At 40.2% G+C, this 27,795-nt stretch overlaps 1 protein-coding gene and 1 long non-coding RNA gene across 9 annotated transcripts in view; one reads left to right on the top strand and one right to left on the bottom strand.

The window, feature by feature from the left end:
- The first annotated feature begins 3,618 nt into the window (after positions 1 to 3,618).
- LOC107033339 (uncharacterized) overlaps positions 3,619 to 27,795 on the top strand; it is a 29,831-nt gene continuing 5,654 nt past the window's right edge. The window contains exons 1-8 of one of the 2 annotated variants that reach the window (XR_012074383.1): positions 3,619 to 4,044; positions 13,292 to 13,446; positions 16,278 to 16,423; positions 17,371 to 17,510; positions 17,943 to 17,987; positions 18,636 to 19,422; positions 26,530 to 26,701; positions 27,346 to 27,451. This is a non-coding gene — a long non-coding RNA (uncharacterized lncRNA). Of the gene's footprint in view, positions 4,045 to 12,869; positions 13,169 to 13,291; positions 13,447 to 16,277; positions 16,424 to 17,370; positions 17,511 to 17,942; positions 17,988 to 18,635; positions 19,423 to 26,529; positions 26,702 to 27,345; positions 27,452 to 27,795 lie in introns of those variants that run through there. The other variant, XR_012074384.1, reaches the window with a different exon arrangement.
- Positions 18,504 to 27,795, bottom strand: part of NOD1 (nucleotide binding oligomerization domain containing 1) — a 58,415-nt gene continuing 49,123 nt past the window's right edge. For all 7 annotated transcript variants that reach the window (XM_072964747.1, XM_072964745.1, XM_072964744.1 and 4 more), the window contains 2 exons: positions 26,965 to 27,048; positions 18,504 to 19,396 (listed from right to left, as the gene is read on the bottom strand). In XM_072964747.1, coding sequence (XP_072820848.1) covers positions 19,324 to 19,396; positions 26,965 to 27,048 — 157 coding nt within the window. In that variant the 3' untranslated portion in view covers positions 18,504 to 19,323. The remainder of the gene's footprint in view (positions 19,397 to 26,964; positions 27,049 to 27,795) is intronic.

The following is a 27,795-nucleotide window of genomic DNA, read 5'->3' as shown; positions in this document are numbered from 1 at the left end:
GAAGTTTTAACTTTCCTGCCTTTTTGGATCTTATAACCTAGTATCCAAGGCCATTATTCAAACTGGCAACTAATTTTTTCTCCTGTGTTAGTTTTAGGGGAAAAAAAAAAGTTGAAGAGGCAATATGTGTAAAGCTCGAGACTTTAAAAAAAATCATTTGAATTTTATCTGGACTGGATGAATATGTGAGTAGCAACAATACTTTATGACTAATTTTTGATTTTTAATTAATTCCTAAAGTTTTTGTAAGAGAAACAGAAGGGAGAAGGAGGGTGGAGAAGAAGAGGGAGCCAGCTATAGGCCGATCAGACGAAAGTTAACCTACCACCTGGTAATTGTTTAATTCTGAAATATATGATTTCCTATTTATAGATTTATAAATCTGTAGGATTTATATTACAGCCCATGTCATTTTGAAAGGTATGTTTCTATCCTTCCATCAGAGATAATCACCTTCATGGGCTAAGAGGATCACTGAAATTTGGATGCTACAGTTTCCCTTGGATCTCCTTTGTGATCATCCAGAGGCTTCTAGTTCTTCCTCTTTTGGGCTTGAATGGGGCAACTTTCCAGTTAACTTTTATTTATAGTGTCAAGCTTTTGCATATCCTGGACCCACCAAAGGGAAGAACTGCTTGAATGAGGTCAAGAAGGTTTGGAATATATGGACCAGGACAGGACTTGGAAAGTCCTCAACCATGACACAAAGATCTGAATGTAACCAGGATTAGAAGATGACATTCTAGTAAATATTAAGGACCTCTTCATGTAGAGGTTTCTGTTTTAAGGGACTTTGAGTTATTATGGATAGTTCTGAAGATAGAAAAGGAGAGAAGAGAAAGGAAATAACAGGGTTTAGGTGGATCCACAAGTGAGACAGATTTTAAATGTTTTGTGTTTTATTGGTCTGGGGAAGAGTTTGAGGTAAGTTGTAGAATCTGGACTTTATTTAGAAGCCTCTCCTACCAATTTTTAGCTTTATTTGAAATTAATTTTATACTCACAAGGAATTGCAAAAAAAAAAAATAGGACCAAGAATTTCTGTGTACCTTCACCCAGAATTCCCCTGATGCTCCAGTAGTAAGATCTTACATAACCATAATTCATTATCAAAAACAAGTTGACAGTGGTACAGTTCTTTAAACTGCACGTCTTATTCAAATTTTACCAAGTTTTACATGCATTCCTTTCTTTTTAACATATAGTTCTGTGAAATTTGTTCACATGTATAGATTCCTATAACTACCACAATAATCAGGATACAGAACTTCCCTATCACCACAAAGAAACTCTCATGCAACCTTTTCATAATCATACCTTCTCCATAGTTGTAACACTGACAACCACTGATCTGTTCTGTATCACTATAACTTTGTCATTTCAACATGGAAATTTATTTCTCTAAATGAAATCATACAATATATAACCTTTTGACAGTTGGCTTTTTTTATTCAGTATAATAGTGTTGAGATCCTTTCAACTAACTGCTTGTATCAGTAGTTTGTTCCTTTTTTATTGCTGAGTGGTATCCCATTGTATGGGTGTACCACACTTTATCCATTCACTTTTTGTAGGACATTTTGATTGTTTCCAATTTTTAGCTATTAGAAATAAAGCTACTATAAACATTCATGTACAGGTTTTTGTGTAGACATGTGTTTTCATTTCTCTAGGATAAATACCCAGGAATATGATTGCTGAGTCGTACGGTAAGTCTGTGTTTGACTTAATAAGAAACTGCCAAGCTCTTTTCCACAGTTGATGTACCATTTTATATTCCCACCAGCAACTCATGAGAGATGCAGTTGCTCTATATCCTCACCAGCAGTTGGTATTGTGGATTTTTTCATGCCACCTAGTAGGTTTCATATTGAATTTTATGTCTTATTACTCTTGCATTTATTTTTTTAAACTTTTTTATTGATTTATAATCATTTTACAATGTTGTGTCAAATTCCAGTGTAGAGCACAATTTTTCAGTTATACATGAACATATATATATTCATTGTCACATTTTTTTCTCTGTGAGCTACCTACTCTTGCATTTAGAGAGTTCATTATATATATTCTGAAATGGGTCTTGTGAGAATTGTGAATTGAAAATACTTCTCCTCGTCCATGTCTTGTATTTTCACTCTCTTAACAGGATCTTTCTCTTAGCAAAAGGATTTGGTATTGATAAACTCAAATTTATGATATTTTTCTTTTGTGGATCATGATTTTGGTGTCATGGCTAAGAACTTTGCCTAACCCATGCAATTCTCTCCTATGTTGTCTTCTAAAAGATTCATGATTTCACTTTTCACATTTGATCTATGATCCATCTTGGGTTAATTTTTTTGTCAAGTGTGAGTGTAGGCTGAAGTTCATTTTTATAAAAGCCTCGGAATGTACAGTTATGCTAACACCATTTGTTGAAAAACCATACTTTGTCCTTGGACTTGCTTTTGCCCTTTTGTCAAAATCTGTGCTTTGGGTTATTTCAGGCATTTTTATCTTCTGTCCTGTCCCTCCACCAATACTACATTGTCTTGATTACTGTAGCTAAATAAGTAGCTATTAGAAAGTTGAGTAGTGTGATTCCACCAACTTTTCTCTTTCCAAAATTTTTTGTTTTGTTTTTATATTTCCATATATAAACTTAGAAAGCTTCTCTATTACAAAAAATCTTTCTGAGATTTCAATAAAATTGCATTAAGCCTGTAAATCAGTTGGGGATGATTGACATCTTTAATGTGTTGAATAAGTTCTCAGTCCATAAACACAGTAGGTTTCTTTATTTATTTAGGTCTCTTAAAAATATTTTCATCAGAGTTTTGTGGTTTTCTTCATACTAATCCTGTACATGTTTTGTTAGATTTAAACTATAGCATTTCTCTTTTGTAAGAGCAATTACATGTGGTTTTGTGTTTTTAATTTCAGTTTTGATATGTTTGTTGCTAGTGTATAGAAATCCAGTTGATTTTTGTAGGTAACTCTTATACCTTGCAACCCTGTAAAAATTGTAAGTGGTCCCCTTTCTTCTGTTTCCTGGAAGAATTGGTATATAGTTGCTGTTATTTACTCTTTTAATGTTTGATACAGTTTAGCAATGAAACCACCTAGCTTAGAGATTTAAGAAACTGTAGATTTAATTTTTTTTTTTTTAGTATTTATGACACTTCAGGATGTCTGTTTCATTTGGGGTGAATTTTGATAGTTTGTACTTTTGAGGAATTGGTTGATTTCATCTGAGTTGTTGAGTTTATGGGCATAGAGTTGTTTGTTTTATTCCCTTACTATCTTTTTAATGTCTGCTGGGTCTGCAGTGGTATTCCCTCTTTCATTTATGATGCTGGTAATTTGTTTTCACTTTTCTTGTGGACAGAAAAGTGCTTTTTTTTTTTTCTATTGTGCCAATTTCTTTTAATTTTCATGTATAAACTATTTACATGTAATATAGTTTTGATATGTTGGGATTTGTCTGCTATTTTGTGTTTTCTTTGTTTCTTCTGTTTTTCATTGATTTTTCCCATCTTCTTGGGGGTACTTGCACATTTTGTTAGTATTCCATTTAAATTTATTTATAATGTTTATAAGTATGTCTCTATGATTTTTAAAGTGGTTATTCTACATTTACATAAATAATATATATAAGTCTACCAGTATTAGCATTATACCACTTTAAATGGAATGTAGAAACAGACCATTGAATAGTTGGAATTCCATTTCCTTTTTGTGCTAATGTGCCTGCCAGATGAATAGCATTGCTCTTGTCAGATTTCTTCAGAGTGACCACTGCAGTACGTAATTGTCTTTCATGAAATTATGCAACTTGGAAAGATATGTGCCTTATTTAGCAGTGTAACAGGTATCATGAAGGAAAAGGTATTTGGCCTGAAAGGACTGTAAGCTTAAGACTAAAAAGTTCTCACAAGGATCATTGCATTGATAATGTGCTTGTGCAATGGCATGTCTCCAGAATCTGGCCAAGGACCAGTTATTGTCAACTGAGGACTCATTTAAAGAAAAGAAAAGAAGCAGCTCTAGGAAGACACAACTATAGTAAGTCAGTCTTAAAATATCTTAAAAAGTGACTGTTGTGGATTGAATTGTCTTCCAGAAAGCTGTGTTGAAGTCTAAACCCTAGGTACTTGTGAATGTGACATTATTTGGAAATAGGGTAAAGTTAATATGAAGTCATACTGGATTAGGGTGGATTCTAAATCCAATGACTGGTGTCTTCAAAAAAGAGAGAGAGATTTGAAGACACACAAGGAAGGACATAGGCCATGTAATGACAGAGGCAGAGATGGGTGTGCTGCAACTCTAAGCAAAGGAACACCAAAGATTGCAGCAGCCCAGAAGCTAGGAAGGATTCCCTAGAGGCTTCAGAGTGAGCACAGGCCTGCTGCCATCTTGTTTTCAGACTTCCAGTCTTCAGCATTGTGAGAGAATCTGTTGCTCTTGTTTTAAGCCACCCAGTTTGTGGTAATTGTTGTAGCAGCAGCAAACAAATACTGTGACCCAAGGCAGAGTTTGTACCAAGGGTATAGAGATGAAGAGATGAGATATTCTGAACTCAGCAGCCATCAGAACCAGCCTTGTTGGCAGTTTATCTGGTCTGTGTCCCTCTCTGTAGGCTTTTCTGTTCCAGAGGAGTGACAGTCAAGACTGGACGACTGGGCAGATTGTAGGAATGCTGAGTTAAAAGTTTAGCAGCCAGATTTTACCAAGATGATCAGAATTCAAAAGTCCTAGAAATTAAATACAAACCTAACACTGAAGGGCTCAACAAATTATTTGGAGTTCACATTCAGCCTGTGTTGCCTTGGAAAGGATGGCTTTGAGACTGTGGAGATTCAAGGAGTTTGAAATTTGCCCACCACTTCGAAGTCAAACGTGGTTTGTGGTAGGGAAGGACCTAAGCCAGATCTCAGGAAGCTCCACTCTTCTCAAAGGTCACCAACCAAAGACCACCATGAACACAACTGAGGTCAGCATAAGGTTTCTTTAGCTAGGTGAGGAACCAAGGGGCATTTGTGTAAGAGAATTCGAACAAGCTTATAAATTTGGACTTGTGCTGTGTGATTCAAAGAAGAGTTAACATAAATAGAGTCTGGTAGTGATCTGAGTGCCGTCAGGAGCTTGGGGCTAGTCAGTAATTACGTACCTTGGTAATTTTCCCTAGGAGTCAGTATGTTTAAAGCAGAGCTAGATTAATGGTTGGGAAAAAAAAAAAAAAAACACGTATCGGAAGAGGGAGGTGTATAATTGCTTTAGTGGTTGCAATGTTTCTGTCCCCTGTTCGGGACATGCCCACTGAGTGGCTGGGGTGTGTCTCAGTCCACTGCGTTCACAGAGCTGCTTTGTCTGATCGTTGTTGCTGTATTGTGATCATTGTTTATATTCAGATGGGAAAGACACGGTCTTTCTGTTAGTTGGCAAGGCCGTTTTTCCTTTTCTAGGGGTCTGGCCTGGAGATAGCATATGTCACTTCTGCCTGCGTTCCATTGGTTAGGACATAGTCAGGTGCACAAGAGGCTAGGAAGTAGGTTTTAGCTGAGTGCCAGAAGGAAATGTGAATTAAGTTTAGTAATTACATAACATAACACTCTATTGTTTGGGGTTGTTTTGTTAAATTATTTTCTCCCTTTATCCCCATCCCCACTCCCATAGACATGCACCTTAGTATTTAATGTGTCCCTCTAGTCTGTCTACCTTCTATATAGTTAACTAGATTTTTTGAATCTTTGAACGATATGTAGGATTGCTTTGAGTGTGTTCTTAAAATGTAAAATATTCATTGTTTATCATTCTGATTATTTTTACTGTATGTTTTTGAGATCTATTTTTGCTGCTGCATATAAATCTAATTCATAGATTGCATCAAAATACACCATTTTATTGATATTCATTCAATATTTTACCTACCATTTCACCATGTACAAAAAGTTTAAAGCTTTGCTAATTTAATAGTCATATTTAGTCTTCTAGTTATTTTTGCTGCATAGTAGAGCATCCCTTAGAGGCTTAAGGTAATGACAATCCTTTTATTTTATTCACAAATCTGCAATTTGGACTGGAATTGGCAGAGACAGCTCATCTCTGCTCCATGCAGTATCAGCTGGAGCTGGCAGTGACTCAGCTGGTTGGGACTGGAGTCACCTGAAGCCTCAGTCAGTCACATCTAGTAGTTGATGTTGGCTGTTGGTTAGGCCCTCAGCTGGGCTATTTGCTGGAGCACCTATACACGACTTGTCCCTGTAGCTGCTTGACTGCCACACAGTGTGGTGACTCAGTTCCAGGATCAGTTGTCCCAAGAGAGCAAGGCAGAAATTCATGGGTTTCGTATGACCTTGTCTTAAAGCCACATGGAGTCACTTTGGTTGAGGAGGACACAGAGGTCTTACCAGGTTCATGGGGAGAAAACGTAGACCTCACCACCCAGTGGAAGAAATGATAATGTCACATGGTCAAAAAAAAAAAACGTTGGATGGAATATATTGTGGTGTCCATCTTTGGAAAAGCCACATTTGTGAAAATTTAAAATCTGATTTGAGTATTAACAGAATTTGATTTTGAGACTGATTAGCAAAAATTTTTAACTGTAAAATTACAACTTTTTTTATTGTCCAAATACACTCTTTCTTTTTGGACAGAGTACTGGATTGTGACCAACAAACTCTTGCTCCCTGTATCCCTAGAATTTTTTTCTAAGGTTATCAGTATCTTTCCCCTTGGTCCTTACTTTTTATGTGATCAGTATAACAGATGAGACCAACCAGTTTTTAGAATATGATTGCATAAACCTGTGTACACCTTGGGTGTCATAAGGAGAAATTGATTTTTTTTCTCCAGAAAATACATCTTAAGAGAAAGAAATAGTAACTAGTTCTCAGCCCCTTTCTCCTTTTATTTTGTGCTGTTGACCAAAGGGTCTTTTATGTACTGGATATTCTGATTAGATACCCTCAAAACAGAGTGACTATTCTGAGAGCTTATTGTCTCCATCACTATAGAGTAGATACATAATTTTTGCAGTCCTTGTGCTTTTTTTCTCTGACCTCTTCTCTCCTGAGACTATGAAATATGATGGTGCTTGAGGAAAATACTGCCAACATAGCTCTGCCTTTCTTAAGGTGATAGGATGTGAGGAGAATGGGGAAAGTATTCTAGCAATCAGTAGGTCAAGAAAAGGTTGTTGTTGAGTTCATCCAGCCCTACCAAGTCTTGATTTCTGTGTATCATTTTAGCTGTTTCCCTCAATATCCAGAAAGACCATAGCCAGATGGATGATAATGCAGAACACAGCAGTGTTTCCCTTTTAGTTACATAAAGTTTCCACCAAAGCAGAAAGTCATAGCTAAAAAAAAATGTGATGTGAGGATGGTCCAGTTAAGTGCATCCCTTTCTTCTTGAATCTCTACGCCAAGATGAGACCAGTCTTGAGCGTTTGTTTTCTTCCTTTGTTTGTTTAGTAGAAATTTTCAAGTGTATACAAAAGTAATGAGAACAGTATAGTGAACTCCCGTGTACCTGTACCCTAACTTCAGCAGTTATCAGCTCAAGGCTAATCCTGGGATGTGTGCTCTCCACTTCCCTTCCGCAAATGTATTTTAAATGCATTATTTTAAAGCAGAATCTTGATATTATTTTATCTATAAATACATCAATATGTATGTGTAAAAGAGACTCCTTATAACCACAGTAACATCACACACTTAAAAATTAGCACTTCTGGGGGCTGTTGAAACATGCAAAAAGTGTGTCTGTAATTGGAGAGAATGAAGCAAAAATATATAACATGAAAAAGGAAATGAGTTTAATCTCCAAAGTCCTAGAAGAGGTTTCGGGTCTGTGTTTCATATTGAGAGCCACACCCTGTCTTTCTGTCCCTCTAATAAATCCCCTCCTTTTGTGGTAAGACTGGTTTAAGTCATGATTAATACTACTGCTATCTGGATAGCTATTGTTCCTCTTTTTTTCTCTCCATACTCTGATTTCTCACACCACTCAATTTAGTTATAACACTAATGACATCAGCTCCCATTTATTGAATGCCTATCACGTACCAGACACTCTACCAAGAATGTGACATTTAAACCTCGCAACAACCCACTGAAGATGGTAATTTCCCTGTCTTGTGGAGCAAGAATTGCAGATTTACATGGATGAGGTCATTTGTTTGGGTTACACAGTTAATAAATGTGGAGCCAAAATCCTGCCGGATCTTTTTAATCCTCAGCCCATGTTCCCACTCTGTCATGCTGGACCTAACAGCGTGACTTTTCTTTCCTAAAAACAATGCAGTTTTGTAGCATCAAACTGTGACTTGTTCATGGAAGCGTTTCCTCGTCTCCCTAGGCACCTGACCAGACTCCTTTGTTGCGGTTAGGCTTAGTCATGTGGCTGGGTTCCACCTGTGAAATGTGGACAGAAGAGATGTGCCCTGTTTCTTGACCAGGCCCAGTAAAACTTTCCATTTGCTGTCCTCTATGCTCTGCTTCTGATATCCAGTTTATGATGCCTAAAGTGACCTTGGAAACCACAAGTTGACCATGGCAAAAACTGACAGCCTGTGTCCCTGAGTGATTATGCAATAGAGGCCCCTGCCACCAATCTCAAGCCTTCCTGAACTGTTTATATGAGCAGGCGATAAACTTCTCTTGTATTTAAGCCATTACGTATTTCGGGATCTATTTATTAGAGAAGTTAGCCTTCCTTAATTTTTATGTACTGTTTCAGTTATCCTTTGCTGGGTAACAAACCACCTCAAAATTTCAGTGGCTTAAAACCATAGGCTTACCTCATGATTCTGTGAATCAGAAACTTAGACTTTTGCCTATACTTGCATGTAGCTACAACCAGCAGGTGGGTCAACAGGGGGCTGATTGGTCTAGCATTGCCTTACTCACATGTCTGGAGATGAGAGCTGGCTGCTGGCTGCTGGCTGTGCCACGTGTCTCCAGCAGGTTTGCCTGGGATTATTCACATCATAGTGGAAGTGTTCTCAGCAGCAAGAGGGCAAGCCGCAATCTGCAAGTACTTTTCAGGCTTCTGCTTTTGTGTGTTTGCCAGTATATCATTATCCAACACAAGTCACATAGGTAGAGGGAAATGTAATTTATTGGGAAGCATTTACTGCAGCAATCTACCATACATACTACAGTACTAGTGCACAATTAGGCAAATCATTCACATATATACAACATCTCAGTCGCATATTTGATTATAGAGTCCAGCTTCTGAGGCTATTTTCATATCCCCTGAATCAAGTTCTAATATCAGTGTTTTAATAAATAGTACACTGGTCTTGTTTTAAAATTGCATTTCAGTTCTGTATATAAAAATGAAATATTTACCAATACATGATAAATTTAGATTAATAGAATTGGCACTATAGCAATGATGTTGTAGCTTATGGTCCAAATTTACCTGAGATTTAATGGATCCCCTTTCTCAAGGTTCTGTGCATTTGTAACCAAATCTTTGCTTTAAAGCAGTCTTTAAAGGGCTAACCTTAGATTCACCCTTATTTAGAGTAACTTTTAAATAAATGATTAAGTTACAAGTTCAGCATTTCCTCACTTTCCTATAACTTTTCCTTTATTCGGTCATACTAATCCCCTGCGAGGGCAAGATGCTCTCTCCCATTGCTCAGGGCCAAGCACTCTGCAGTGCTTTCCCCACATGATGTTACTGACGTGAGAAGTAGTGCGGTGGGTAAAAGCCAGAGTGCTGGACCCCAGGTTCACATCCTGTGGTTTCTGCTTGTTGTGTGACCCCGGGCAGTTTAGTTACTTGGTGCCTCAGTTTCTTCACCTATAAAATGGGGATAATTACCACAACTTGCCTCTTAGGACTGTTGTGAGAATTAAATGAGATAAAGTATCTTAAAAAGCCCTTAGTTCAGAGCCTAGCCCAGAAGAAGTCATGCTGGTTTTCTTTTTCTTTTTTTTTTAATTTCAGCTTCATTGAGGTATAATTGACAATTTTATTTTTAATTACTTTTCAGACCTATATGAGAATGAAATCTTACACATAAATTTAGATTTGTAGGAGATTGCCTATTTTCTTAGAGGCATGCTAAAATATTGAGGTAAAAGGCTTATGATGTATATGACTTTCAAATGCTATAGTGAAAAGAAAAAATACACTAAAATATACAGAGAAAGATAAATATGGTAAAATTTTAATACTTGTTAATATATGTAGGATACAAATTTCATTATATTATTTCAAGTTTTCTGTAGGTTTAACATTTTTCATAATAAAATTTGGAGGGAGGATGGAAATACTTTTCCCATTTCTCACAATCTCCCGTTTCTCTTTTCATTCTTTTTTCCTCCCCGTCTCCTATCTCCCCCAAATTGTCTCTCAAATCTCTCCCAAGCAGGGCCTCTTGTCTCTCCTCAGCTACAGGTTATCTCCTCATTATGTACTTAGGAATAGCAGCAGTGCAGCATGAGTGCTGAACCATGCTGACTCTGGAGCCAGGTTGTCTGTGTTGGAATATCTGCCATCTAACCTAGAGTGTGACCTTGGGTGACTTCCTTTAAACCCTCTGCAGCTCAGTTTCCTCAGCCTCATAGGGTTATCGTGAGGAGTGAAGAAACAGTGAGTATCTATAAACAGTTAGAAGAGGGTCTGGTGTATTGTGAACCTCCTAGGAATTTGCCATAATTCTAAAAATCTCTTCTTGTCCCTGGCTTCTCTCCTGTTTAGCAGTGATGGGCCCTGGAGCCTTTCTCCTGAGGAGAGGGAGTTGTTGGGGAGAGACTGCAAATGCTTCTTACTTAATTCCTTTCTTTCTTTCTTTTTTTCCTTTTTGAACACAAAAGGAGTTGAAAATGGTCAAAGATCCTCCTGAAAAAATGCTTCCACATTTTGAATAAATATATTCTACTTTGTTTTTGCTTTCCCATTTCCCCCTGAAGAGATAATTATTTAACAATAAAATTTTGCATTGACTCTGGATGCTGATAGTGGCATCAGCACCCTACCCCTGACCTCACAAGCCCATCTAGCCTGCACCTGTCTTCTCTCTTACTCTTGAAACGGCGAAGCCCTCTTCCCATATGAAGTTCAGTCTCTCACCTATGCTGGAGATCCCAGCGACCTCACCGTCTCAGAAGTCCTGCATTCTCAATTACTCCTCTTTTGTACCCACCTCTCCTTCCCAATTACATCTTTCCCACCAACATTTCGCTCCTTCTCATCTTAAGTCAGACGAGGTAACCCCCCGTAGATTCCATATCCCTTTTGAGCTACTGTCCTATCTTCTCCTTCACGTGATATTTCTTGAAAGATATCCTCATCTTCCAGTTACTTCTCAACCCACTCGGGCCTGGCTTCCCTGCTGTCAGCATAACAGAACAGCTGTTACTAAGGTGACCCATAACCTTATGTCACTAAATCCACAGGCATTTTTCAGGACTTACCTTACTTTGACTTACAAAAATATTCAATAGTGTTGACTTACTGAACTCCTTATTGAAACTTTTTAAAAGATATTTACATGTGGTTTTTTTAATTTAAATTTTTTAGGTGGTGGGAGGGAGGTAAATAGGTTTCATTTACTTGTTTTGTTTTGTTTTTAGAGGAGGTACTGGGAATTGAACCCAGGACCTCGTGCATGCTAAGCATTTGCTCTACCACTTTGGACTATATCCTGCCCCCTTATTGAAACTTTTTTATTCACCATTGGCTATCTGTTGTTCTGTGAAGAACAAAGCACTGTGTCTCTGACCCAGGAGTCTCATGTCTGATGCTGGCATCCAGGAAACAGTGTCTAACTTATTACATAACTTATGAGTAGGGTAAAGTCAAATCCCAGACATGACACTAAGCATTGTATGCCTAGCAGCCCCATAGTGCCTGGCGTGAAGTACATGTTCTGTATTTATTTGTGAGGTGGGTGGATGCCGAGACATTGCAGGGATCAAGCCCTGTCAGAACAGACACCTGTGTTCTGGGATTGTGGGGGAGACAGCTGAGGGAACACGAAGGTTAATTTGATCTGAAGTCTCTCTGGATTTTGTGTTTAACTGGAGAGTATTTTGATCAGTCAGCTTCTCTTCTGATACGTAAACCATCCGACACGGGTAATCCTGTTAGTTCCATCTTACTCTGAATTACTTGAATTGATGTTACGTCCTAACATTTAGCTGAGTTTAGCAGTGGTACATGAGGAGGGCTGATGTGGGAGGTAGGGCAGCCTGGGGTGGGCAGAGGCCTGGGTTCTGTTTCAAAGGGGGAATTCTGGATATTCCTAGGTTTCTTGGAGTGGGTGTGTGGGTGAGGGAAGCTAGAAGTGAAAAGGGGCAGTGGGACAACAGCAAAGGCAAACTTGGTCGGCCTTGAGACCTCCCCAAAGCTTGGGAGCAGTAGCTGGAGACACGCCATAGAAGTTCATCTCTGAAGCTGCTGATGCCAGAATGCTTCAGACTGTAACTGTCTCTGTTAGTATAGACTGTTTGCCTTTTGCAAATACCATTTTTTAAAGTGACATAAGCAAGTTTTTGCACATAGAGTAAAATTGTTTTCAGGACAGATAAAAGAGTAGAAAGAAGGAATGAGAACATTAAATTTGTAACTGTTAAGATTTTTTAAATTAGAAGTTGAATAAAGTGTAGAAAGGCTAACAGCCTTTAGAGTGACAGAGGGGTTCTTGGAGTTGGCAAACATGGCAAGAATTATCTAGGCTTTGACTCTCTGCAGGAGGGATATCACCCCTAAGTGGGGGTAAAAATTGGTCCTTAGGGGACAGAAAAAAACCTTAGTTATTCAGTGGCCTACATGGCCAGAGTACCTAAACAGAAATGTAGCGCATTTGTGGTATTAAAATTTCATGGTGGGAGGGGGGGATTAAGGGAAAATGTCTTAAAGTCTCCTTACTGGGGCGATAATGAAAAAAAGATTGAGAAACACTAGACTAGATGATTCAAATGGAAGGATTTTTTTGACCACCAATGGGTCCTTCTGGGGAAATGAATTGGAAATGTGTTGTCTCAGCAGAAGGAAAAGATCTTACACGTTGTCTAGTGAGTGTCCATTGGGAGATCTAAAAGCAGCAGTGAGCAGCTGGGTCACCCCCTCAGCTGCTCCGTAGGTGATGAGCTGCTGGCTCCATATAGCTTCAGTGCCCAGACACACAGGGCCAGCTCCTGGACACAGCAAACAGAAGGTATGAATCGGGGTGGGAGTCAGGATTCTAGGAGTTAAACCACCCGCCTTCTACCCTCCTGATTTATTTTGTTCTGTTCTGTTCTGTTCTTACCTGCCTCCCTCCCTACTCCTCTCCTGCTAGCTCTCAAGACTCCCATTATTCACCTTTGCTGGAGGCCAGGGGATCAATAGCAAAGTTAATGAGTGAATGAAAAGAATGCTAGAAACAGAGAACCACAAGCTGACATCCAAGAAAGAACTGACGTTCAGCCGTATGGTTTTAGTGTGCAAAGCCAGGTAATGCACTCTAACATCTCTGAAATCAAATCAAAATGCAGATAGGCTTTTAGCTTTCCTGCTTCTGAGTATAACCTGGACATGCAATTCCTTAACAAAATAAAAATGAAGACAATGTCAGATACAGGAAAAGGTTAGTTCTTAACCCACAGGTACTCAGCCTTGGAAATGACTTCTGGTCTCTGAGATGCTTAACTGTCTAGACTGCTCTCAGCTTGAAAATGGCAGTGTTGTCTCAGAGGGGCTCTTAAGGAGGGGAAGGATGGCCTGGCAAGGTCCCCTCTTTTCTGTTGCCTTATCCCTTGTGCTCATTAAGGTAGTGCTAGAGGGAAAAAGTCTGATAGCAAAAGTTGCTACTTCTGGAGTCCTTACTACATGTCAGGCACTGTTTTAAGTGCTTTATATATATATTAATTAATTGACTCCTCATAACCAAACCACCCTGCAAAGAGGCGGGGATGGGATGGGAAGCTCAGGCACAGAAAAGCTAAGTCACCTGTCCAAGGTCACACAGCTACTGGTAGCACTGGAATTTGAACCCAGATTCTTAGAACCCAGAGAACTTGCTGTAACAGTGCCCTTTAAATGCCTTGGGGCCAACTCTCCCTAACTTACCAATGTCTTTGAAGTCGTGGATGAATGGGTTCACAATGAAATTGCTTTTAACACCATGCACTTTGGTTTTTTATGTAAGTAGAATGTTGGGTCATTCATCAAGCCCTCTGCATGGTTGAATCCTTCAGGTCACTTACATAATGGACTAATTGCTGGATATGTGCTGCCCTCTTGTGATAAGAATGATCCAAATACGACCTTCTCCAGCTTTCTGGAATGCACCTTCCTTTGGTCCTGTCCCGTGGTTGGTGGGTGGAGAATGTGTGGCCCATGAAGATACTTTGGGCTCTGAAGAGTCAGACTCCTGTGTCACCTGACATTCTCCAGGGTGTTCCTGGCTCTTCAGTAAGGCTTGTAAATGTGACTCCAAAGTCCTGTAACTTAGCACCATGGGTATAAGAGAAAAGACTAGGCTTTCCAAAGAATCCCAGGGACATTAAAGAGACCCCACCTATGTCCTTCTGGGGAGAGTTCACTTTGTTTAACTTGCCCTAGTTGATTGGGACCAGGTTTCATAGACTTCGCAGAAAAAAGGTCAGTTGGAGAATTAGCTGAAGGTCACCGGCTATCAGAACAGAGGGAAAATGAAACCAGCCGGAGGCCTGCATTCTAGTTCTTGCTCTACCAATGATGACGTGTGTGATCTTGGGCAGGTTGCTTTTGATCTCTGACTCCAGTGTCCACACTGGCAGAGTGAGAGGGTTGAACTCTAAGTGAGCTCAAAATCTTAAATATTATCAGGTGCAACCTTCTGCCTTTGCCAAAATCCCTTTCCTGAAGGGTTTTGCTTTTTTTTTCTCCCTCCGCTTTTATTCACATCCTCATTAGTAAGACAAGATACATATTCATACTCACTACTTTTCCATTTCCTCACCCAGGAAGTAATCCCTACTTCACAGAGTGGTTGGAAGGAACTAGTTCCCATTTGACCCAGTGCCAGTGGGTTCAGTGAGACTGGGCTTGTTTAGGCAAAGCAAATTATGCACATATACAGATGTTTAAGGTCAAGGAAAACTGATTTTGAAGATACACCTACCCAGTTACGAGTGATTATCTTGCACAGTGCCACTTGCAAATAGATGCCACTGTATGGGTTGCTCATTCAACCCCACAGCTGTTATTACCAGTGCCCATCTGTGGCTGTAACACATCTGTGTGTGTGGGCAGTGCCCGAACACTGTCTAGAGTGGGAGTCTGGGGCAGGGAATCTCATTCGCATTCAAAGGAGACAATACATTGTTCTCTAACTTCCACCTGCTTCCAAACCATTTATTAGACTCCTAAACTGGACAGGTTAACAGACTGAAAAAGAAATAAAATTTCATAGCAAGAATCTTTGACTTGCTAATCCCACTCCAAAGAAATAATCCTGAAGAAATATTTACTTCCATACAAATGTCTGTAATAATCACCATGACCACCACAACCAATCTGGAAACCTGAATGTCTAACACTTGGCACATAATTAAGCAAATTATGAAACCAGTAGAATACAAATGGTAACTATAAAGATTATGTAACAATGAGAAAATGATTGAAAGAAATTGCAAATATACAGCGTGATTATAACTCTGTAAAAAGTCTCAAAATATTTAGCCTTAAAAAAGAAGGAAATCATATGAAACTTGAGGACATCATGCTAAGTGCAATAAGCCAGTCCCCGAAAGGCAAATATTGTATGGCTCCACTTGTGTGAGGGACCTAGACTAGTCAAAGTCATAGAGACAAAGTAGAAGGGTGGTTGCCAGGGGCTGGGGGGTGAGGGGGTGGGAAACAGGGAATTGTTGTTTAATGGGTATAGAGTTTTGGTTTTGCTAGAATAATAATTCCGGAGATGGGCATTGGTGATAGTTACACAACATACGGAAGTGTTTATACCACTGAACACTGATTCAAATGGTATATTATGTGTATTTCACCATATAAAGAAGTCTCAAAGTAGGCAATACAGGGGAAGATGGCATAAAAAATTAAAGTAGCTGTGTTAGCATTATTATAAGCATTATCTAAAAATTTTTTAAATATTGTGATACTGCTTTTATAACAAATATAATACTGACAAGGGGAAAAAAGTCAGGGAAAAAATTTCAAGATATTTTGATATGTATTAATTTGCCCCAAAATGCAACCTAGTAGTTGTGGGAAAAATCATAAACCTGTTTAACATTCTTGCACTTTTTATAATTTACTATTGTTTAAAATCTCTTTTATTACAGATCATTGGGGGCCTGTAACCTTTTCAGTGCTCAGTGCTTCTAAAAGTTTTAAGCTGGTCTTGGGTGCAGTTAATTCAGTTAGTTTCAAGGTTGCCAGAATCTCGCTGGGATGGCCCCTGGACCCTGCAGCTCTGCTACAAACCCATGTATGTGAATATGAGCTTTGGCCTCCTCACCAGCTATTTCCACTTTCATTAAAATTCCTCTCTATGGACCTGGGAGAATGGTCATGGTTTGGCCTTTTCAGCTCCAGAGCAAGGATTTTTTTTTTTTTCTGTAAGTGAGCAGTTGGGTTACTGGAAATAGACATGTGTCACACCTGGAAGTGGACCAAAACAGACGAGCCATGTGCTCCTTTCCAACTGGGAAGCTTAAAGGGACACCTGGCAAAGGCTGGAGGGCCTGGCTGTGTGTGGTGATGCCAGCTCCCACTCTATTCTTTACTGGGCAGTGAAGACGGGGCTGCGCCTCCCTCTGTTCAGTGAATAACACTTAAATGGCAGGGCTCTTTGGTAAGAATGACAACTAATGGCTGTGCTTTTCACTGGCGAAGCTAGGATATGCAGGAAGCTTAATGTTGAATGTTTTTAAACTTGACTTTGAGAACTTCTAGTCCCATATTTGACCTTGTTGGAAAGTTCTCTAAGCTTAAGAGTGAGAAGAGGATACCTAGGGGTTCCACTGTGAGTGGAAATGAGAAATGTCGGCTTTATAATACACTGTCACATATTGAGCAGCAACCCTGCGCCCGGCACTGTACTGACGGCTTTCCAAGCATCGGTTCATTCAATCCTCACAACAACTCTGTGAGTTGGGACTCTGGGATCCCCATTTTTCAAGGAGGAAATTGAGATTCTAACGTCTTAGGACGTTGGCCCAAAGCCCCACGGTGACATGACATGGCTTATTTTATAAGTTCCAAATCAGCATGGACATGCAATAAATGCAGGTCTGAAAGACAGGAGTTGTAATTTCTTTCCCTAAATCAACCAACATGTCCTGTGGAAAGAAAATCATATCCTAAGTTGGGGGCATTCTTTTCTTTTCTTTTTCTTTATTTTTTTCAATTTTCAATTGTCTTTTTCTTGATTAGGAAAAGTCTCCACGTCTCTGCACAGAAGCTCACCTGTGGTTAATGGAGAACCTTTCCAGCAAGTTAGGAGTCTGATTGCACTTTTATAAGAGACATAGAAAATCTACCGGTCACCATCGTGGATACCAAAGTATTTCCAAGTTAGAATTTAAGCCAATGCCACACGGATTTCAATTTCCCTTAGAAGCAGCAGTTTTAATTTTGATAGTCTCTAAAAGTAATAATATTTGGTAGTTTCTGAGTACATTATAACTCTCAAAAGTTTAGTTTTAGCAGTTTAATAAAATACATATTTGTCAGCTGAGAAGTGTGGTTCTCTCACTCAGCAGGTCTGAAGCCTGTTCTAAGCACCTTTGGTCTTCAGTTTGCCTTTGTGCTTTCTGGGCATATCTGCTGCCCAGATTCTCTGGTAGAGTTGCTTCCTCAAGGGGTGACTACCCAAATCTGGGGTAGAGAGGGGTGGGTGGCAGAGCAGTGCCTCAAGGGAATGGCCACCCTGTGGCTGAGTGACTGTACTGGATTTTCCCTATAACTTTCAGAGCTAACTTCCTGAATTGCACCTTTCCTAACAGGGGCTGCTGTACACAGTGCCAGGCTGGACTTCTCAGGACTCGAAGGTATGTATGTAGGGGCCCCTCATCCCCGCCCCTCTCATGCTTGGCCCCTGTCTGCTCAATGCCTCCTGCCACAGTGGGTGACAGGCCCACCTCGGTCTTCCACTAAGCAGGGGTTAGCCAAGGAGGGTAGTGGACATTAAAGCTGGCCTGCCAGGACCCAAGATGGCAGTGGTGAGGGACATGAAGTTTGGCCACGCCAGTGTACCCTGGCCCCAGCCACCCCGAACTCGTCATTTCCTCTGTGAAGCCACCTGTGTGGATCGGGAGGTCAGATAGGGAGTCCTCAGATGATTCCTCTGCTCTTTTTGGTCCCTTGGTAGGTGGAGAGGCCTATGGAGGGTCACACTGCTGATGCCTCCGGCCTTCCTTTGTCAGGCCCTCCTCACAGCACATGACCCCAGGGCCCCACCCAAAGCTGTGAGTGCCTCTGAAGGGAGCCAGGCATGGCGTTCGGGGGTCACAGCGTGCTTGCCAGGCTCAATCCCCTTAAAAAAAAATCAGCCTCAGGCAATTAGGAACAGTGTTTTCAGTATTTTACTAACAAATGAATTGGCAAAAGAACAAGTTATCTAGTAATACCACCCCACCATTTGGCATCCATCACGTGCCCACCACGACAGCAGGCGTCTAACGTGTTCTGCCAGCCAGGTTCTCAGTGACTCCCGAGTCTTGCCTCCAACTCAATACCCCTCACAACTGCTCAGCGGCAGGAAGAGTCCCCTTCCTCAGGAGGGCAAGAGAGATAAGCCTCTCTTGGATGCCAGGGCCCCTGGAGCAAGCCGGGACTCATTGCTGGTGGAGGACGGCACTGAGCCTTCTTCCTGGAGCAGAGCACCTCTACCCGCAGCATCAGTCTTCCGGAGGGCAGCAGTGCCACACGAAAGCCCTCAGTGGAGCCCCAGCATTACAAAGACATAGGTAAAACACTTTTGTTTGTTGAGCACCTTTTCCCCAAGAAATGTGGCACCCCATGTCTTCAACTCTTCAGTGAACACAGTATTGCCCGACTCACTTTCCCAGGTCTTAGAGCAGGCGTTTGTATGAGCTCAAAGTCTCTTTCCTCTAGTTTCAGATGAAAATAGTCATGGCTATGCATTAACATCTCTTCATAGTATAGTTACAGTCACTGAAACAGCTCATGTTTGTCCTGCAGAATTGTAACAGCTACTCAGGGACTTTGCCAGTCAGCACTCGGACGAAGGTTGATTTGCACCATGAAGGCAGGGCTCCTGGAAGTCCCACCGCAGCAGACCTTGGAGGTCTTTCATTCATCCAAGACATGCAGCTGCACAGAGTTGCCTCCAGGGCCAAAACCCACCAACAGGAAAACAGCCTCTCAGAAATAGACAATCCGCTTCTCATCTTCAAATACTTTGGCCTCCTCTGGCTTTATCAAGTTCCCATTTAAGCTGTTGGAGAAGAACAAAGAACACAAGTAAGTGTGAGGGGCTACTGTGCACTCCTTCCCAACATGTGTTCCAAACACACTCATGTGCTTCACACAACCCTGAAATTACAGAACATGCTCTGTTTGAATACTTGGGGTTTTTTTCCTTTTTCTTTAATTGAAGTCTAGTTGATTTACAGTATTGTGTCAGTTTCAGGTATACAGCATAGTGATTCAGTATTTTTGCAGTTTATATTCAATTATAGGTTATTACAAGATAATGAGTATAATTCCCTGTGCTATATAGTATATGCTTGTTGCTTATCTATTTTATATATAGTAATTCATATCTGTTAATCCCATACTCCTGATTTGTCCCTCCCCCGGCTCCTCTCCCTTTTGGTAACCACAAGTTTACTTTCTATATCTGTGAGTCTGTTTGTTTTGCATATATAATCATTTGTGTTATTTTTTTTAGATTCCACATATAACTGATATCATGCAGTGTTTGTCTTTCTCTGTCTGATTTATTTCACTTAACATAATATGCTCTGGGTCCATCCATGTTGCTGCAAGTGGCAGTATTTAATTCTTTTTATGGCTGAGTAATATTCTGTTGTGTGTGTTTGTGTGTCACTAAGCCAGTCATCTTTTGATGGGTGTACTTGAGTTGCTTCCATGACTTGGCTATTATAAATAGTGCCACTATGAACACTGGAATGAGAGTTTATTTTCAAATTAGTGATTTAGTTTTCTCTAGATAGTTACCCAGGAGTGAAATTGCTGGATCCTCTATTTTTAGTATTTTAAACTCCATACTGTTTTCTAAAGTGGCTGCACCAATTTACATTCCCACCAGCAGTGTACAAGGGCTCCCTTTTTCCACATCCTCACCAACATTTGTAATTTGTAGACTTTTTGATGATAGCCATTCTGACAGGTGGGAAGTCATACTCATTGTGGTTTTGATTTGCATTTCTCTATTAGCGATGTTGAGCATCTTCTCATGTGCCTGTTGGCCATCTGTATGTCTTTTTTGGAAAAATGTCCATTCAGGTCTTCTGCCCATTTTTCAATGGGTTGTTTGTATTTTGATGTTGAGTTGTATGAGCTGTTTGTATATTCTGGATATTAACCCCTTGTGGGTCGCATCATTTGCAAACATTTTCTCCCATTCTGTAGGCTGTCTTTATTTTGTCAGTGGTTTCCTTTGCTGTGCAAAAGCTTTTAATTACACCCCATTTGTTTATTTTTGCTTTTATTTCTTTTGCCTTAGGAGAAAAAATATTTCTGTGATTTATGTCAAAGAGTTTTCTTCTAGGAATTTTATGGTTTCCAGTTTTACATTTAGGTCTTTAAACCATTTTGAGTTTATTTTTGTGTATGGTGTGAGGGAATGTTCTAATCTCACTGTTTTACATATAACTGTCCAATTTCCCCAGCACCACTTAGTGAAGAGACTGTCTTTTCTCCACTGAATATTCTTGCCTCTTTTGTTGATTAATTGACCCCAAGTGCATGGGTTTGTTTCTGGGTTCTGTGTTCTTTTCTATTGATCTATGTGCCTTAGTGCCAATGCCATGCTATTTTGATTACTTTAGCTTTGTAGTACAGTGTGAAGTCTGGGAGGGTTACCCTTCCAAATTCGTTTGTTTGTTTTCAGAATTTCTTTGGGTCTTTTGTGGTTCCAACAAATTTTAGGATTATTTGTTCTAGTTCTGTGAAAAATGTTATGGGTATTTTTATAGGGATGGCATTAAATCTGTAGATTGCTTTAGGTAGTACAGCCATTTTAATACTGATGCTTCCAGTCCAAGAGCATGGTATATCTTTTTATTTCTTTGAATCATCTTCAATTTCCTTCATCAGTGTTTTATAGTTTTCAGAGTATATGTCTTTCACCTGCTTGGGTAAGTTTATTCCTAGGTATTTTTTTTATGTGATTTCAAACAGGATTTTAAAAAATTTCTCTTTATGATATTCATTATGGATTCATTATTGATTATGTGATATTTCATTATTAGTGTATAGAAACAACCAATTTCTGTATATAAATCTTGTATCCTGCAACCTTACTGAATTCACTTATTAGTTAATAGTTTTTGGGTGGAGACTTTAGGATTCTACGTTGAGTATCATGTCATCAGCAAATAGTGACAGTTTTACTTCTTCCCTTCCAATTTAGATACCTTTTCTTTTTCTTATCTGATGTGGCTAGGACTTCCTATATTATGTTACATAGAAGCGGCCATCCTTTTCTTGTTCCTGAATTCAGGGGGAAGGCTTTCAGCTTTTCACCACTGAGTATTATGTTGGCTGTGAGTTTACTGTAAATGATCTTTATTATGTTGAGATATATTCCCTCTATACCCACTTTGATGGGAGTTTTTATCATGACTGGATGTTGAATCTTGTCAAATGCTTTTTCTGCATCTATTGAGATAATCATGTAGTCTCTGTCATTCCTTTTGTTAATGTATATGTAACACTGATTGATTCTTATATGTTGAACCATCCTTGTGTCCCTGGAATGAATTCAGCTCGATCATGGTTGTATGATCCTTTTTATGTATCGTTGGATTCAGTTTGCTAATATTTTGTTGAAGTCTTTTGCATCTATATTCATTAAAAGATTGGCCTGTAATTATCTTTCTATAGTATCTTTGTCTGGTTTTGGTGTCAGGGTAATGGTGGCCTTGTAGAATAAATTTGGGAGTGTTCCCTCTTCTTCAGTTTTTTTGGAATAGTTTGAGAAGAATAGACATAGGTTCTTTATATGTTTGGTATAATTTCCCTGTGAAGCCATCTTGTCCTAGACTTTTGTTTGCTGGGAATCGTTTGTTTGTTTGTTTGTTTTACAGATTCAGTTTCACTTGTAGGGGTCAGTCTGTTCAAATTGTCTTTTTCTTCTTGACTCAGTCCTGGCAGGATGTATGTTTCTAGAAACTGGTCCATTTCTTCTAGGTTGTTAACCAATTTATTGGCATAGAACTGTTCATAGTATTCTTATTTTTTGTATCACTGTAGTATCAGTTGTTATTTCTCCTCTTTCATATTTTATTTGGATCCTCTCTTCTCTTGGTGAGCCTGGCTAAAGGTTTATCGATTTTATTTGTTCAAAAAACCATCTCTTGGTTCACTGATCTTTTCTACTGTTTTTTTTTTTTAATCTCTGTTTATTTCCTCTCAGATTTTTATTATTTTCTTCCTTCTGCTGACTTTGGGCTTTGCTCTTTTTTTCTTTTTTTGGTGGTAGGTATGTTAGGTTGAGATTTTTCTTATTTCTTGAAGTTCTGTATCACTATGAACTTCTCCCTTAGAACTGCTTTTGCTGTAGATTTTGAAATGTTGCATTTTCATTTTCAACTTATTTTTATTTCCTCTTTTACTTCATTGTTGACTCATTGGTTATTTTAGTAGCATGTTATTTAGTCTCCACATATTTGTTGTCCTCCCATTTTTTTTCCATAGTTGATTTCTCATTTCATACCACTGTGGTCAGAAAAAAATGCTTGATATAATTTATATCCTCTTAAGGTTAAGCAATTTTTTTTATGACCTAGTATGTGATCTATCCAGGAGAACATTCCATGAGCACTTGAAAAGCATGTGTATTCTGCTTTCTTTGGTGATAGTGTCCTGTAGATATCAGTTAAGTCCAACTCGTCTATTGTGTCATTTAGGACCTCTGTTGCCTTTTTGATTTTGTCTGGATGATCTGTCCGTTGATATAACTGAGGTGTTAAAAGTCCCCTGCTATTATTGTATAAATGTCAGTTTCTCCCTTTATGTCTTTAGTATTTGTTTTATATATTTAGCTATTCCTGTATCAGGTGCATATATATTAATGAGTGTAACAGCCTCTTCTTGTATTGATTCCTTTAACATTATATAAGGCCCTTTGTCTTTCTTCATAGCCTTTGTTTTATTCTGTTTTGCCTGATAGGGGTATTGCTCCCCTTGCTTCCTTGTCATCTTTTTCCATCCCCTCACTTTCACTCTGTATTTGTTTGGTCCTGAAGTGGGTCTTCCGTAAGCAGCATATTGAAGGATCTTGCTTTTTTATCCAGTCAGCCACTCTGTCTTTTGAATGGGAACATTTAGTCCATTGACATTTAAGGTAATTATTGATAGGTATGTACTTACTGCCATTTTATTCCGAGTTTTTCAGTTGTTTTTGTAGTTCATCTTTGTTCATTTCTTCTTTTTGTTTATCCCATTGTGGTTTGATGTTTTTCTTCTGAAGTATGCTTGAGTTCCTTTCTTTTTGGTTTTTGTGTATCTGTTGTACATTTTTGATTTGTGGTTACCATGGAGTGTATGTATGTTGACCCATAATTCTACCTACTTGCTTTAAACTGATAATTTAAGTTCAAACACATTCTAAAAGATCTGTTTTTTATACCTGATATAGATCTTTATGCTTATCCCTTTACTGTTTAGTGTAGTTACTTTTATAATTTTTTTAAGCTATATACTGGCTTAATGAAGTGATCTTCAATCTTCACTATATATTTGCCTTTCCTATTGGGATTTTTCCCTTTCCTAGACTCTTCTTTTCCATGTAGAGAAGATCTTTCAACATTTTTAGGGTAGGTTTAGTATTGCTGAATTCTTTTAGTTTGCTTGTCTGAGAAATTCCTTATGTCTCCTGTTCTAAATGATCATCTTTCTGGGTTGAGTATCCTAGGGTGTAGATTTTTCCCTTTCAGGACTTTGAATCTATCTTGCCATTCCCTTCTGGCCTGCAAGGTCTCTGCAGGAAAATCAGCTAATAGCTTTATGGGGATTCCCTTGTATATGACTTTGTTTTCCTCTTGCTGCCTTTAGAATTCCTCTTTAAAGTTTGCCATTTTAACTGTGGTATTTCTTCGTGTGGGGATTTCTTGGTGTTGGGGGGTCTGTTTGGGTTCATCTTATTTGGGATCCTCTGTGTTTCCTGTACCTGGATATGTTTCCTTCTTTCGGTTTAGGAAGTTTTCAGCTATAACTTCTTCAAATACATTTTCAAATCCCTTCTCACTTCTGTTTCTGGAACCCCTATACTGCAGATGTTGGCACATTTTCCATTACCATGTAGATCTCATATGTTCCTTTTGTTTTTTCATTTGTCTGTCTGGGTGCTTTCCACTATTCTATCTTCCAGACCATTTATGTGTCCTGTGTCACTTAGTCTGCTATTCATTTCTTCTAGAATGCTTTTCATCTCAGAAATTGAATTTTTTCATTGGGTCTTTTTAGTTTCTAGTTTTTTGTTAAAGTGATCTGTGCTTAGATCAGTTCTCTTAACTCAGCATTTTTATTACCAGCATTTTGAACTTGCCTGGTAGATTACGTTTCATTACTTTTTTAGGGGTTTTCTCTTGCTCTTTCAATTGAGAGTGGTTCCTCTGCCTTTTAATTTTACTCACCGTTCTCTGTCTCTATGAATTTAGATGAAACAGTCATTTATTATGGTCTTGAAGGGGTGTTTTTATCTGGGTATGTCCCTATGTAGACTGTGCGTGCCCATTGTCTTTGGTGCAAGGGCTGGAATGATGTGGATGCCAGCTACGCCTTTCTTCAGCCATGTCACACCTTGATAGTGGGTGTGGCTGGCGCTAGAGTTGCTGGAGCCTGCAAGGGTGTGGTGTGAGACTTCTTCTCTGCTCAGTGACAGTCACACAGGGTGGGGTCTGCTCCTAAGTTGGCTGGAGTGGATGCCCTGAGGGTCAGGCTTGAGCTGACTCTGTTCCCTTTAAGTGTGTCTTTCCTTCTCCCTGCCCTGAGGCCTTTGCCCCAAAGGAGGGGAGTGCCAGAGTAAGTGGGGCTTGTGAGCCACTTGTGCACTGCCTGTGTAAGCAGCTGTGGCTCTAGTCCACCTTTGCAGGGCCCTGTCACACACCTGGGACAAGATGCTTCCAGCACCCGAGCCCTCCTCTGAATCCGCCCCAGCACCAGCACCTCTAGGCTCTGCATAGCATACCTTGAAGCTAGACTCCTGGCCCTACAAAAATCGTCCCTTGTGTAGGAACAGTGGTCCTTGGCAGGCAACAAAGGCCCATTTTCGAGCCTGACAGAATCAAAGCAGCTGTGTATCCATCCTACAGCTGTCCTAACCAGCCACTGAGAAGAGTGGAAGTCAACTGCGGTCCACGACCTGTTCTGCAGCCTGGCCTGCCCCCTACCTCTCCCTCCTTGCCTGCTGTCCTCAAACAAGAGCCAGCAGGTGGTTCTAGGGAAGGGATCATAGGCTGAGGGCAGCTGGAGATTAATGCGACCTAAAATACTGTTGGTTCGCCAGTGCCTTCCGGGCTGAGGAGTGGGCCCAGCCTCCCAGGCGCACACACGTTCTGTCAGTCTGGTTGAAGCTGGGCTCTCTCCTCTAGGACAGTGGTTTCAAATGTCCTTTTGACAGTGACCCCCCAAATAAGAACATTTTACATTGTGAACCAGCGTCTGTGCACACGCACACACCCACAAATGAAACAAGATTATGAAATAATACTTCGTCCTGTGCACAGTGCATTCTGGTATTCTGTTCCATTGCATTTTTTAAATAATGCTAGTTGCGACCCACAAAACTGATTTTATGTTCCATTAACAAGTTCCAAAGTAAGTTTAAAAAACACTATTCTAGGGGCTGAGGTCAGGGAGCTAGCTGCACCTTTTTTTTCTCTCTTCTCCCCAGCCATGGAAAAAGAAAGTACTGTAGTCAATGAGTAACTACCCCCCGAGCTGAGGGTTTGGGTCACAGTGCAGCTGTTTTGTGGATCTCGGACCACAGTGGGAGCATGAACTCTTGTGGTCTCTGCCCTCTGTCAGGTTCTCCGCCAGTCCAAGCCTCACCCTCTGCTGGCTATCTCAGGCCTGGAATAGAGAGCAAATTCCAGAGCACTTGGGGGTCTGGGTTCAGGGTCACAGGGCCCTGTTTTCAGCTCAGTTATACCAGTACTCTAAAGCAATCAGGGCCCTTTCTGTCCAGTTAACTGCTGTTTCCCCAGCACTTAACCCAGTTCTGTCACTGCTGATACTAATGCGACCCCCCCCACCCCGCCTCACATGCTACAGGCCAGTCCCACCTTGGGGCCGCATGTGTCCTGTGGGAGGCACAAGAAATGGAACAAGGCTCAAGGTTGTACTAAAGCAGACTATGTGCTTTTCTTTCACTAGCAGAAGTGAGTCCTCAGAGCAGAAACAGGAAGTCAAGAAAGAGCACAGTCAGCTCAAACCCAGCCTAGAAGCCCAGAGAAGGAAAAGAATGAGCTTCAAACTCCACGTCCACACAGCCATCTCTCAGTCTCATGAGTCCCGGAGTGATTCACCTTCAGCAGGAATCCTTCTGCAGGTCTGTTTGCCCCCATGCAACCAGCAGACAGGACAGGGTGCTGGGGAGGAGAGCCCTGACTGTGGAGCTTCTCCTCTTATGTCTGACTTTGGCCTGGGCCCCAGTTTGTACATCTGTGAAATGGAGATAATACTACCCACTTTACGTATTGTTGGAAAGGTGAGAAGTAAATAGAAATTGCCCTACATTGTGCATGGCACTAGTCAGAGGTACTGTGTGAATAATCACCATTATCATTACAGCAAGTGGTAGATCAGTCTTACCAGATCTCCATTATGCCAGTGTTCTTCTGTAACGCATCTGCCAATTGGGCCATCCCCTTGGCTGTGATCTGGTTCTGGATAAGCCTGAAAGAAGAACATACCTTTTGTATCCAATAATACTGGATTAAATCTGCCTACTTCATTTGGGAGTTAGGAGGGTTTGATGGGATAAGAGACAGGGTCAGGGGAAAAACTGAGTCCATGTGACTTTTAATCTGGCTAAGATTGTCTAGATCAGATCCACAAGAGTAAATGACAAGCTTTAAAATGTTTAATTTTCTGTATACTTTTTAGTGAGCATAATATATCTGTATATTCAAATGTAGGTAGTTTAATAGATGAACATACTTGTGTGTAAGTGCTTGACATTTTTCATTGCAGGGGTGCCCAATCAAAAACATGGAGACTACCAGTCTAAACAACAATTTCTAAGAAACCATCTGGAGAACCGGCAGTCTGATGTCTCCTTCCAGGTGGCTAGAGAAAGGTAAGACAGTTTTTAAAGAGCTGACCATTCTCTTCTTTGGGGGAACAAAGGCTTCCCTCCATGTCTTCCCCAACATCTGAGAGGGAAGGAGGAGAAACAGTTCAGTTGCTAATAAGGGGTCCCAAGGGAAAGCATCGATAATGGGGCCTCTAAAATGTAAAAGTATGCCCCACTATGCTGGGGAGCAGTGATCCAAATGAAACAGAGGTTTCAGACACAGCTGGGCAGCCCAGACTATTCCTGCAATGCTCCCCTGGGAGGCTGTGCTTCCACCCCAACAAGGAAGCACGCGCAGCACAAGGCAGTGATATGTCTGCACTCCATCACAGGCTCCCTCCTGGCTA

The sequence above is a fragment of the Vicugna pacos genome, chromosome 7, assembly GCF_048564905.1.
Source record: "Vicugna pacos chromosome 7, VicPac4, whole genome shotgun sequence".
NCBI lineage: Eukaryota > Metazoa > Chordata > Mammalia > Artiodactyla > Camelidae > Vicugna > Vicugna pacos.
Note: the sequence above shows the minus strand (reverse complement) of the source record. Positions and strands in the feature narration are given on the sequence as shown.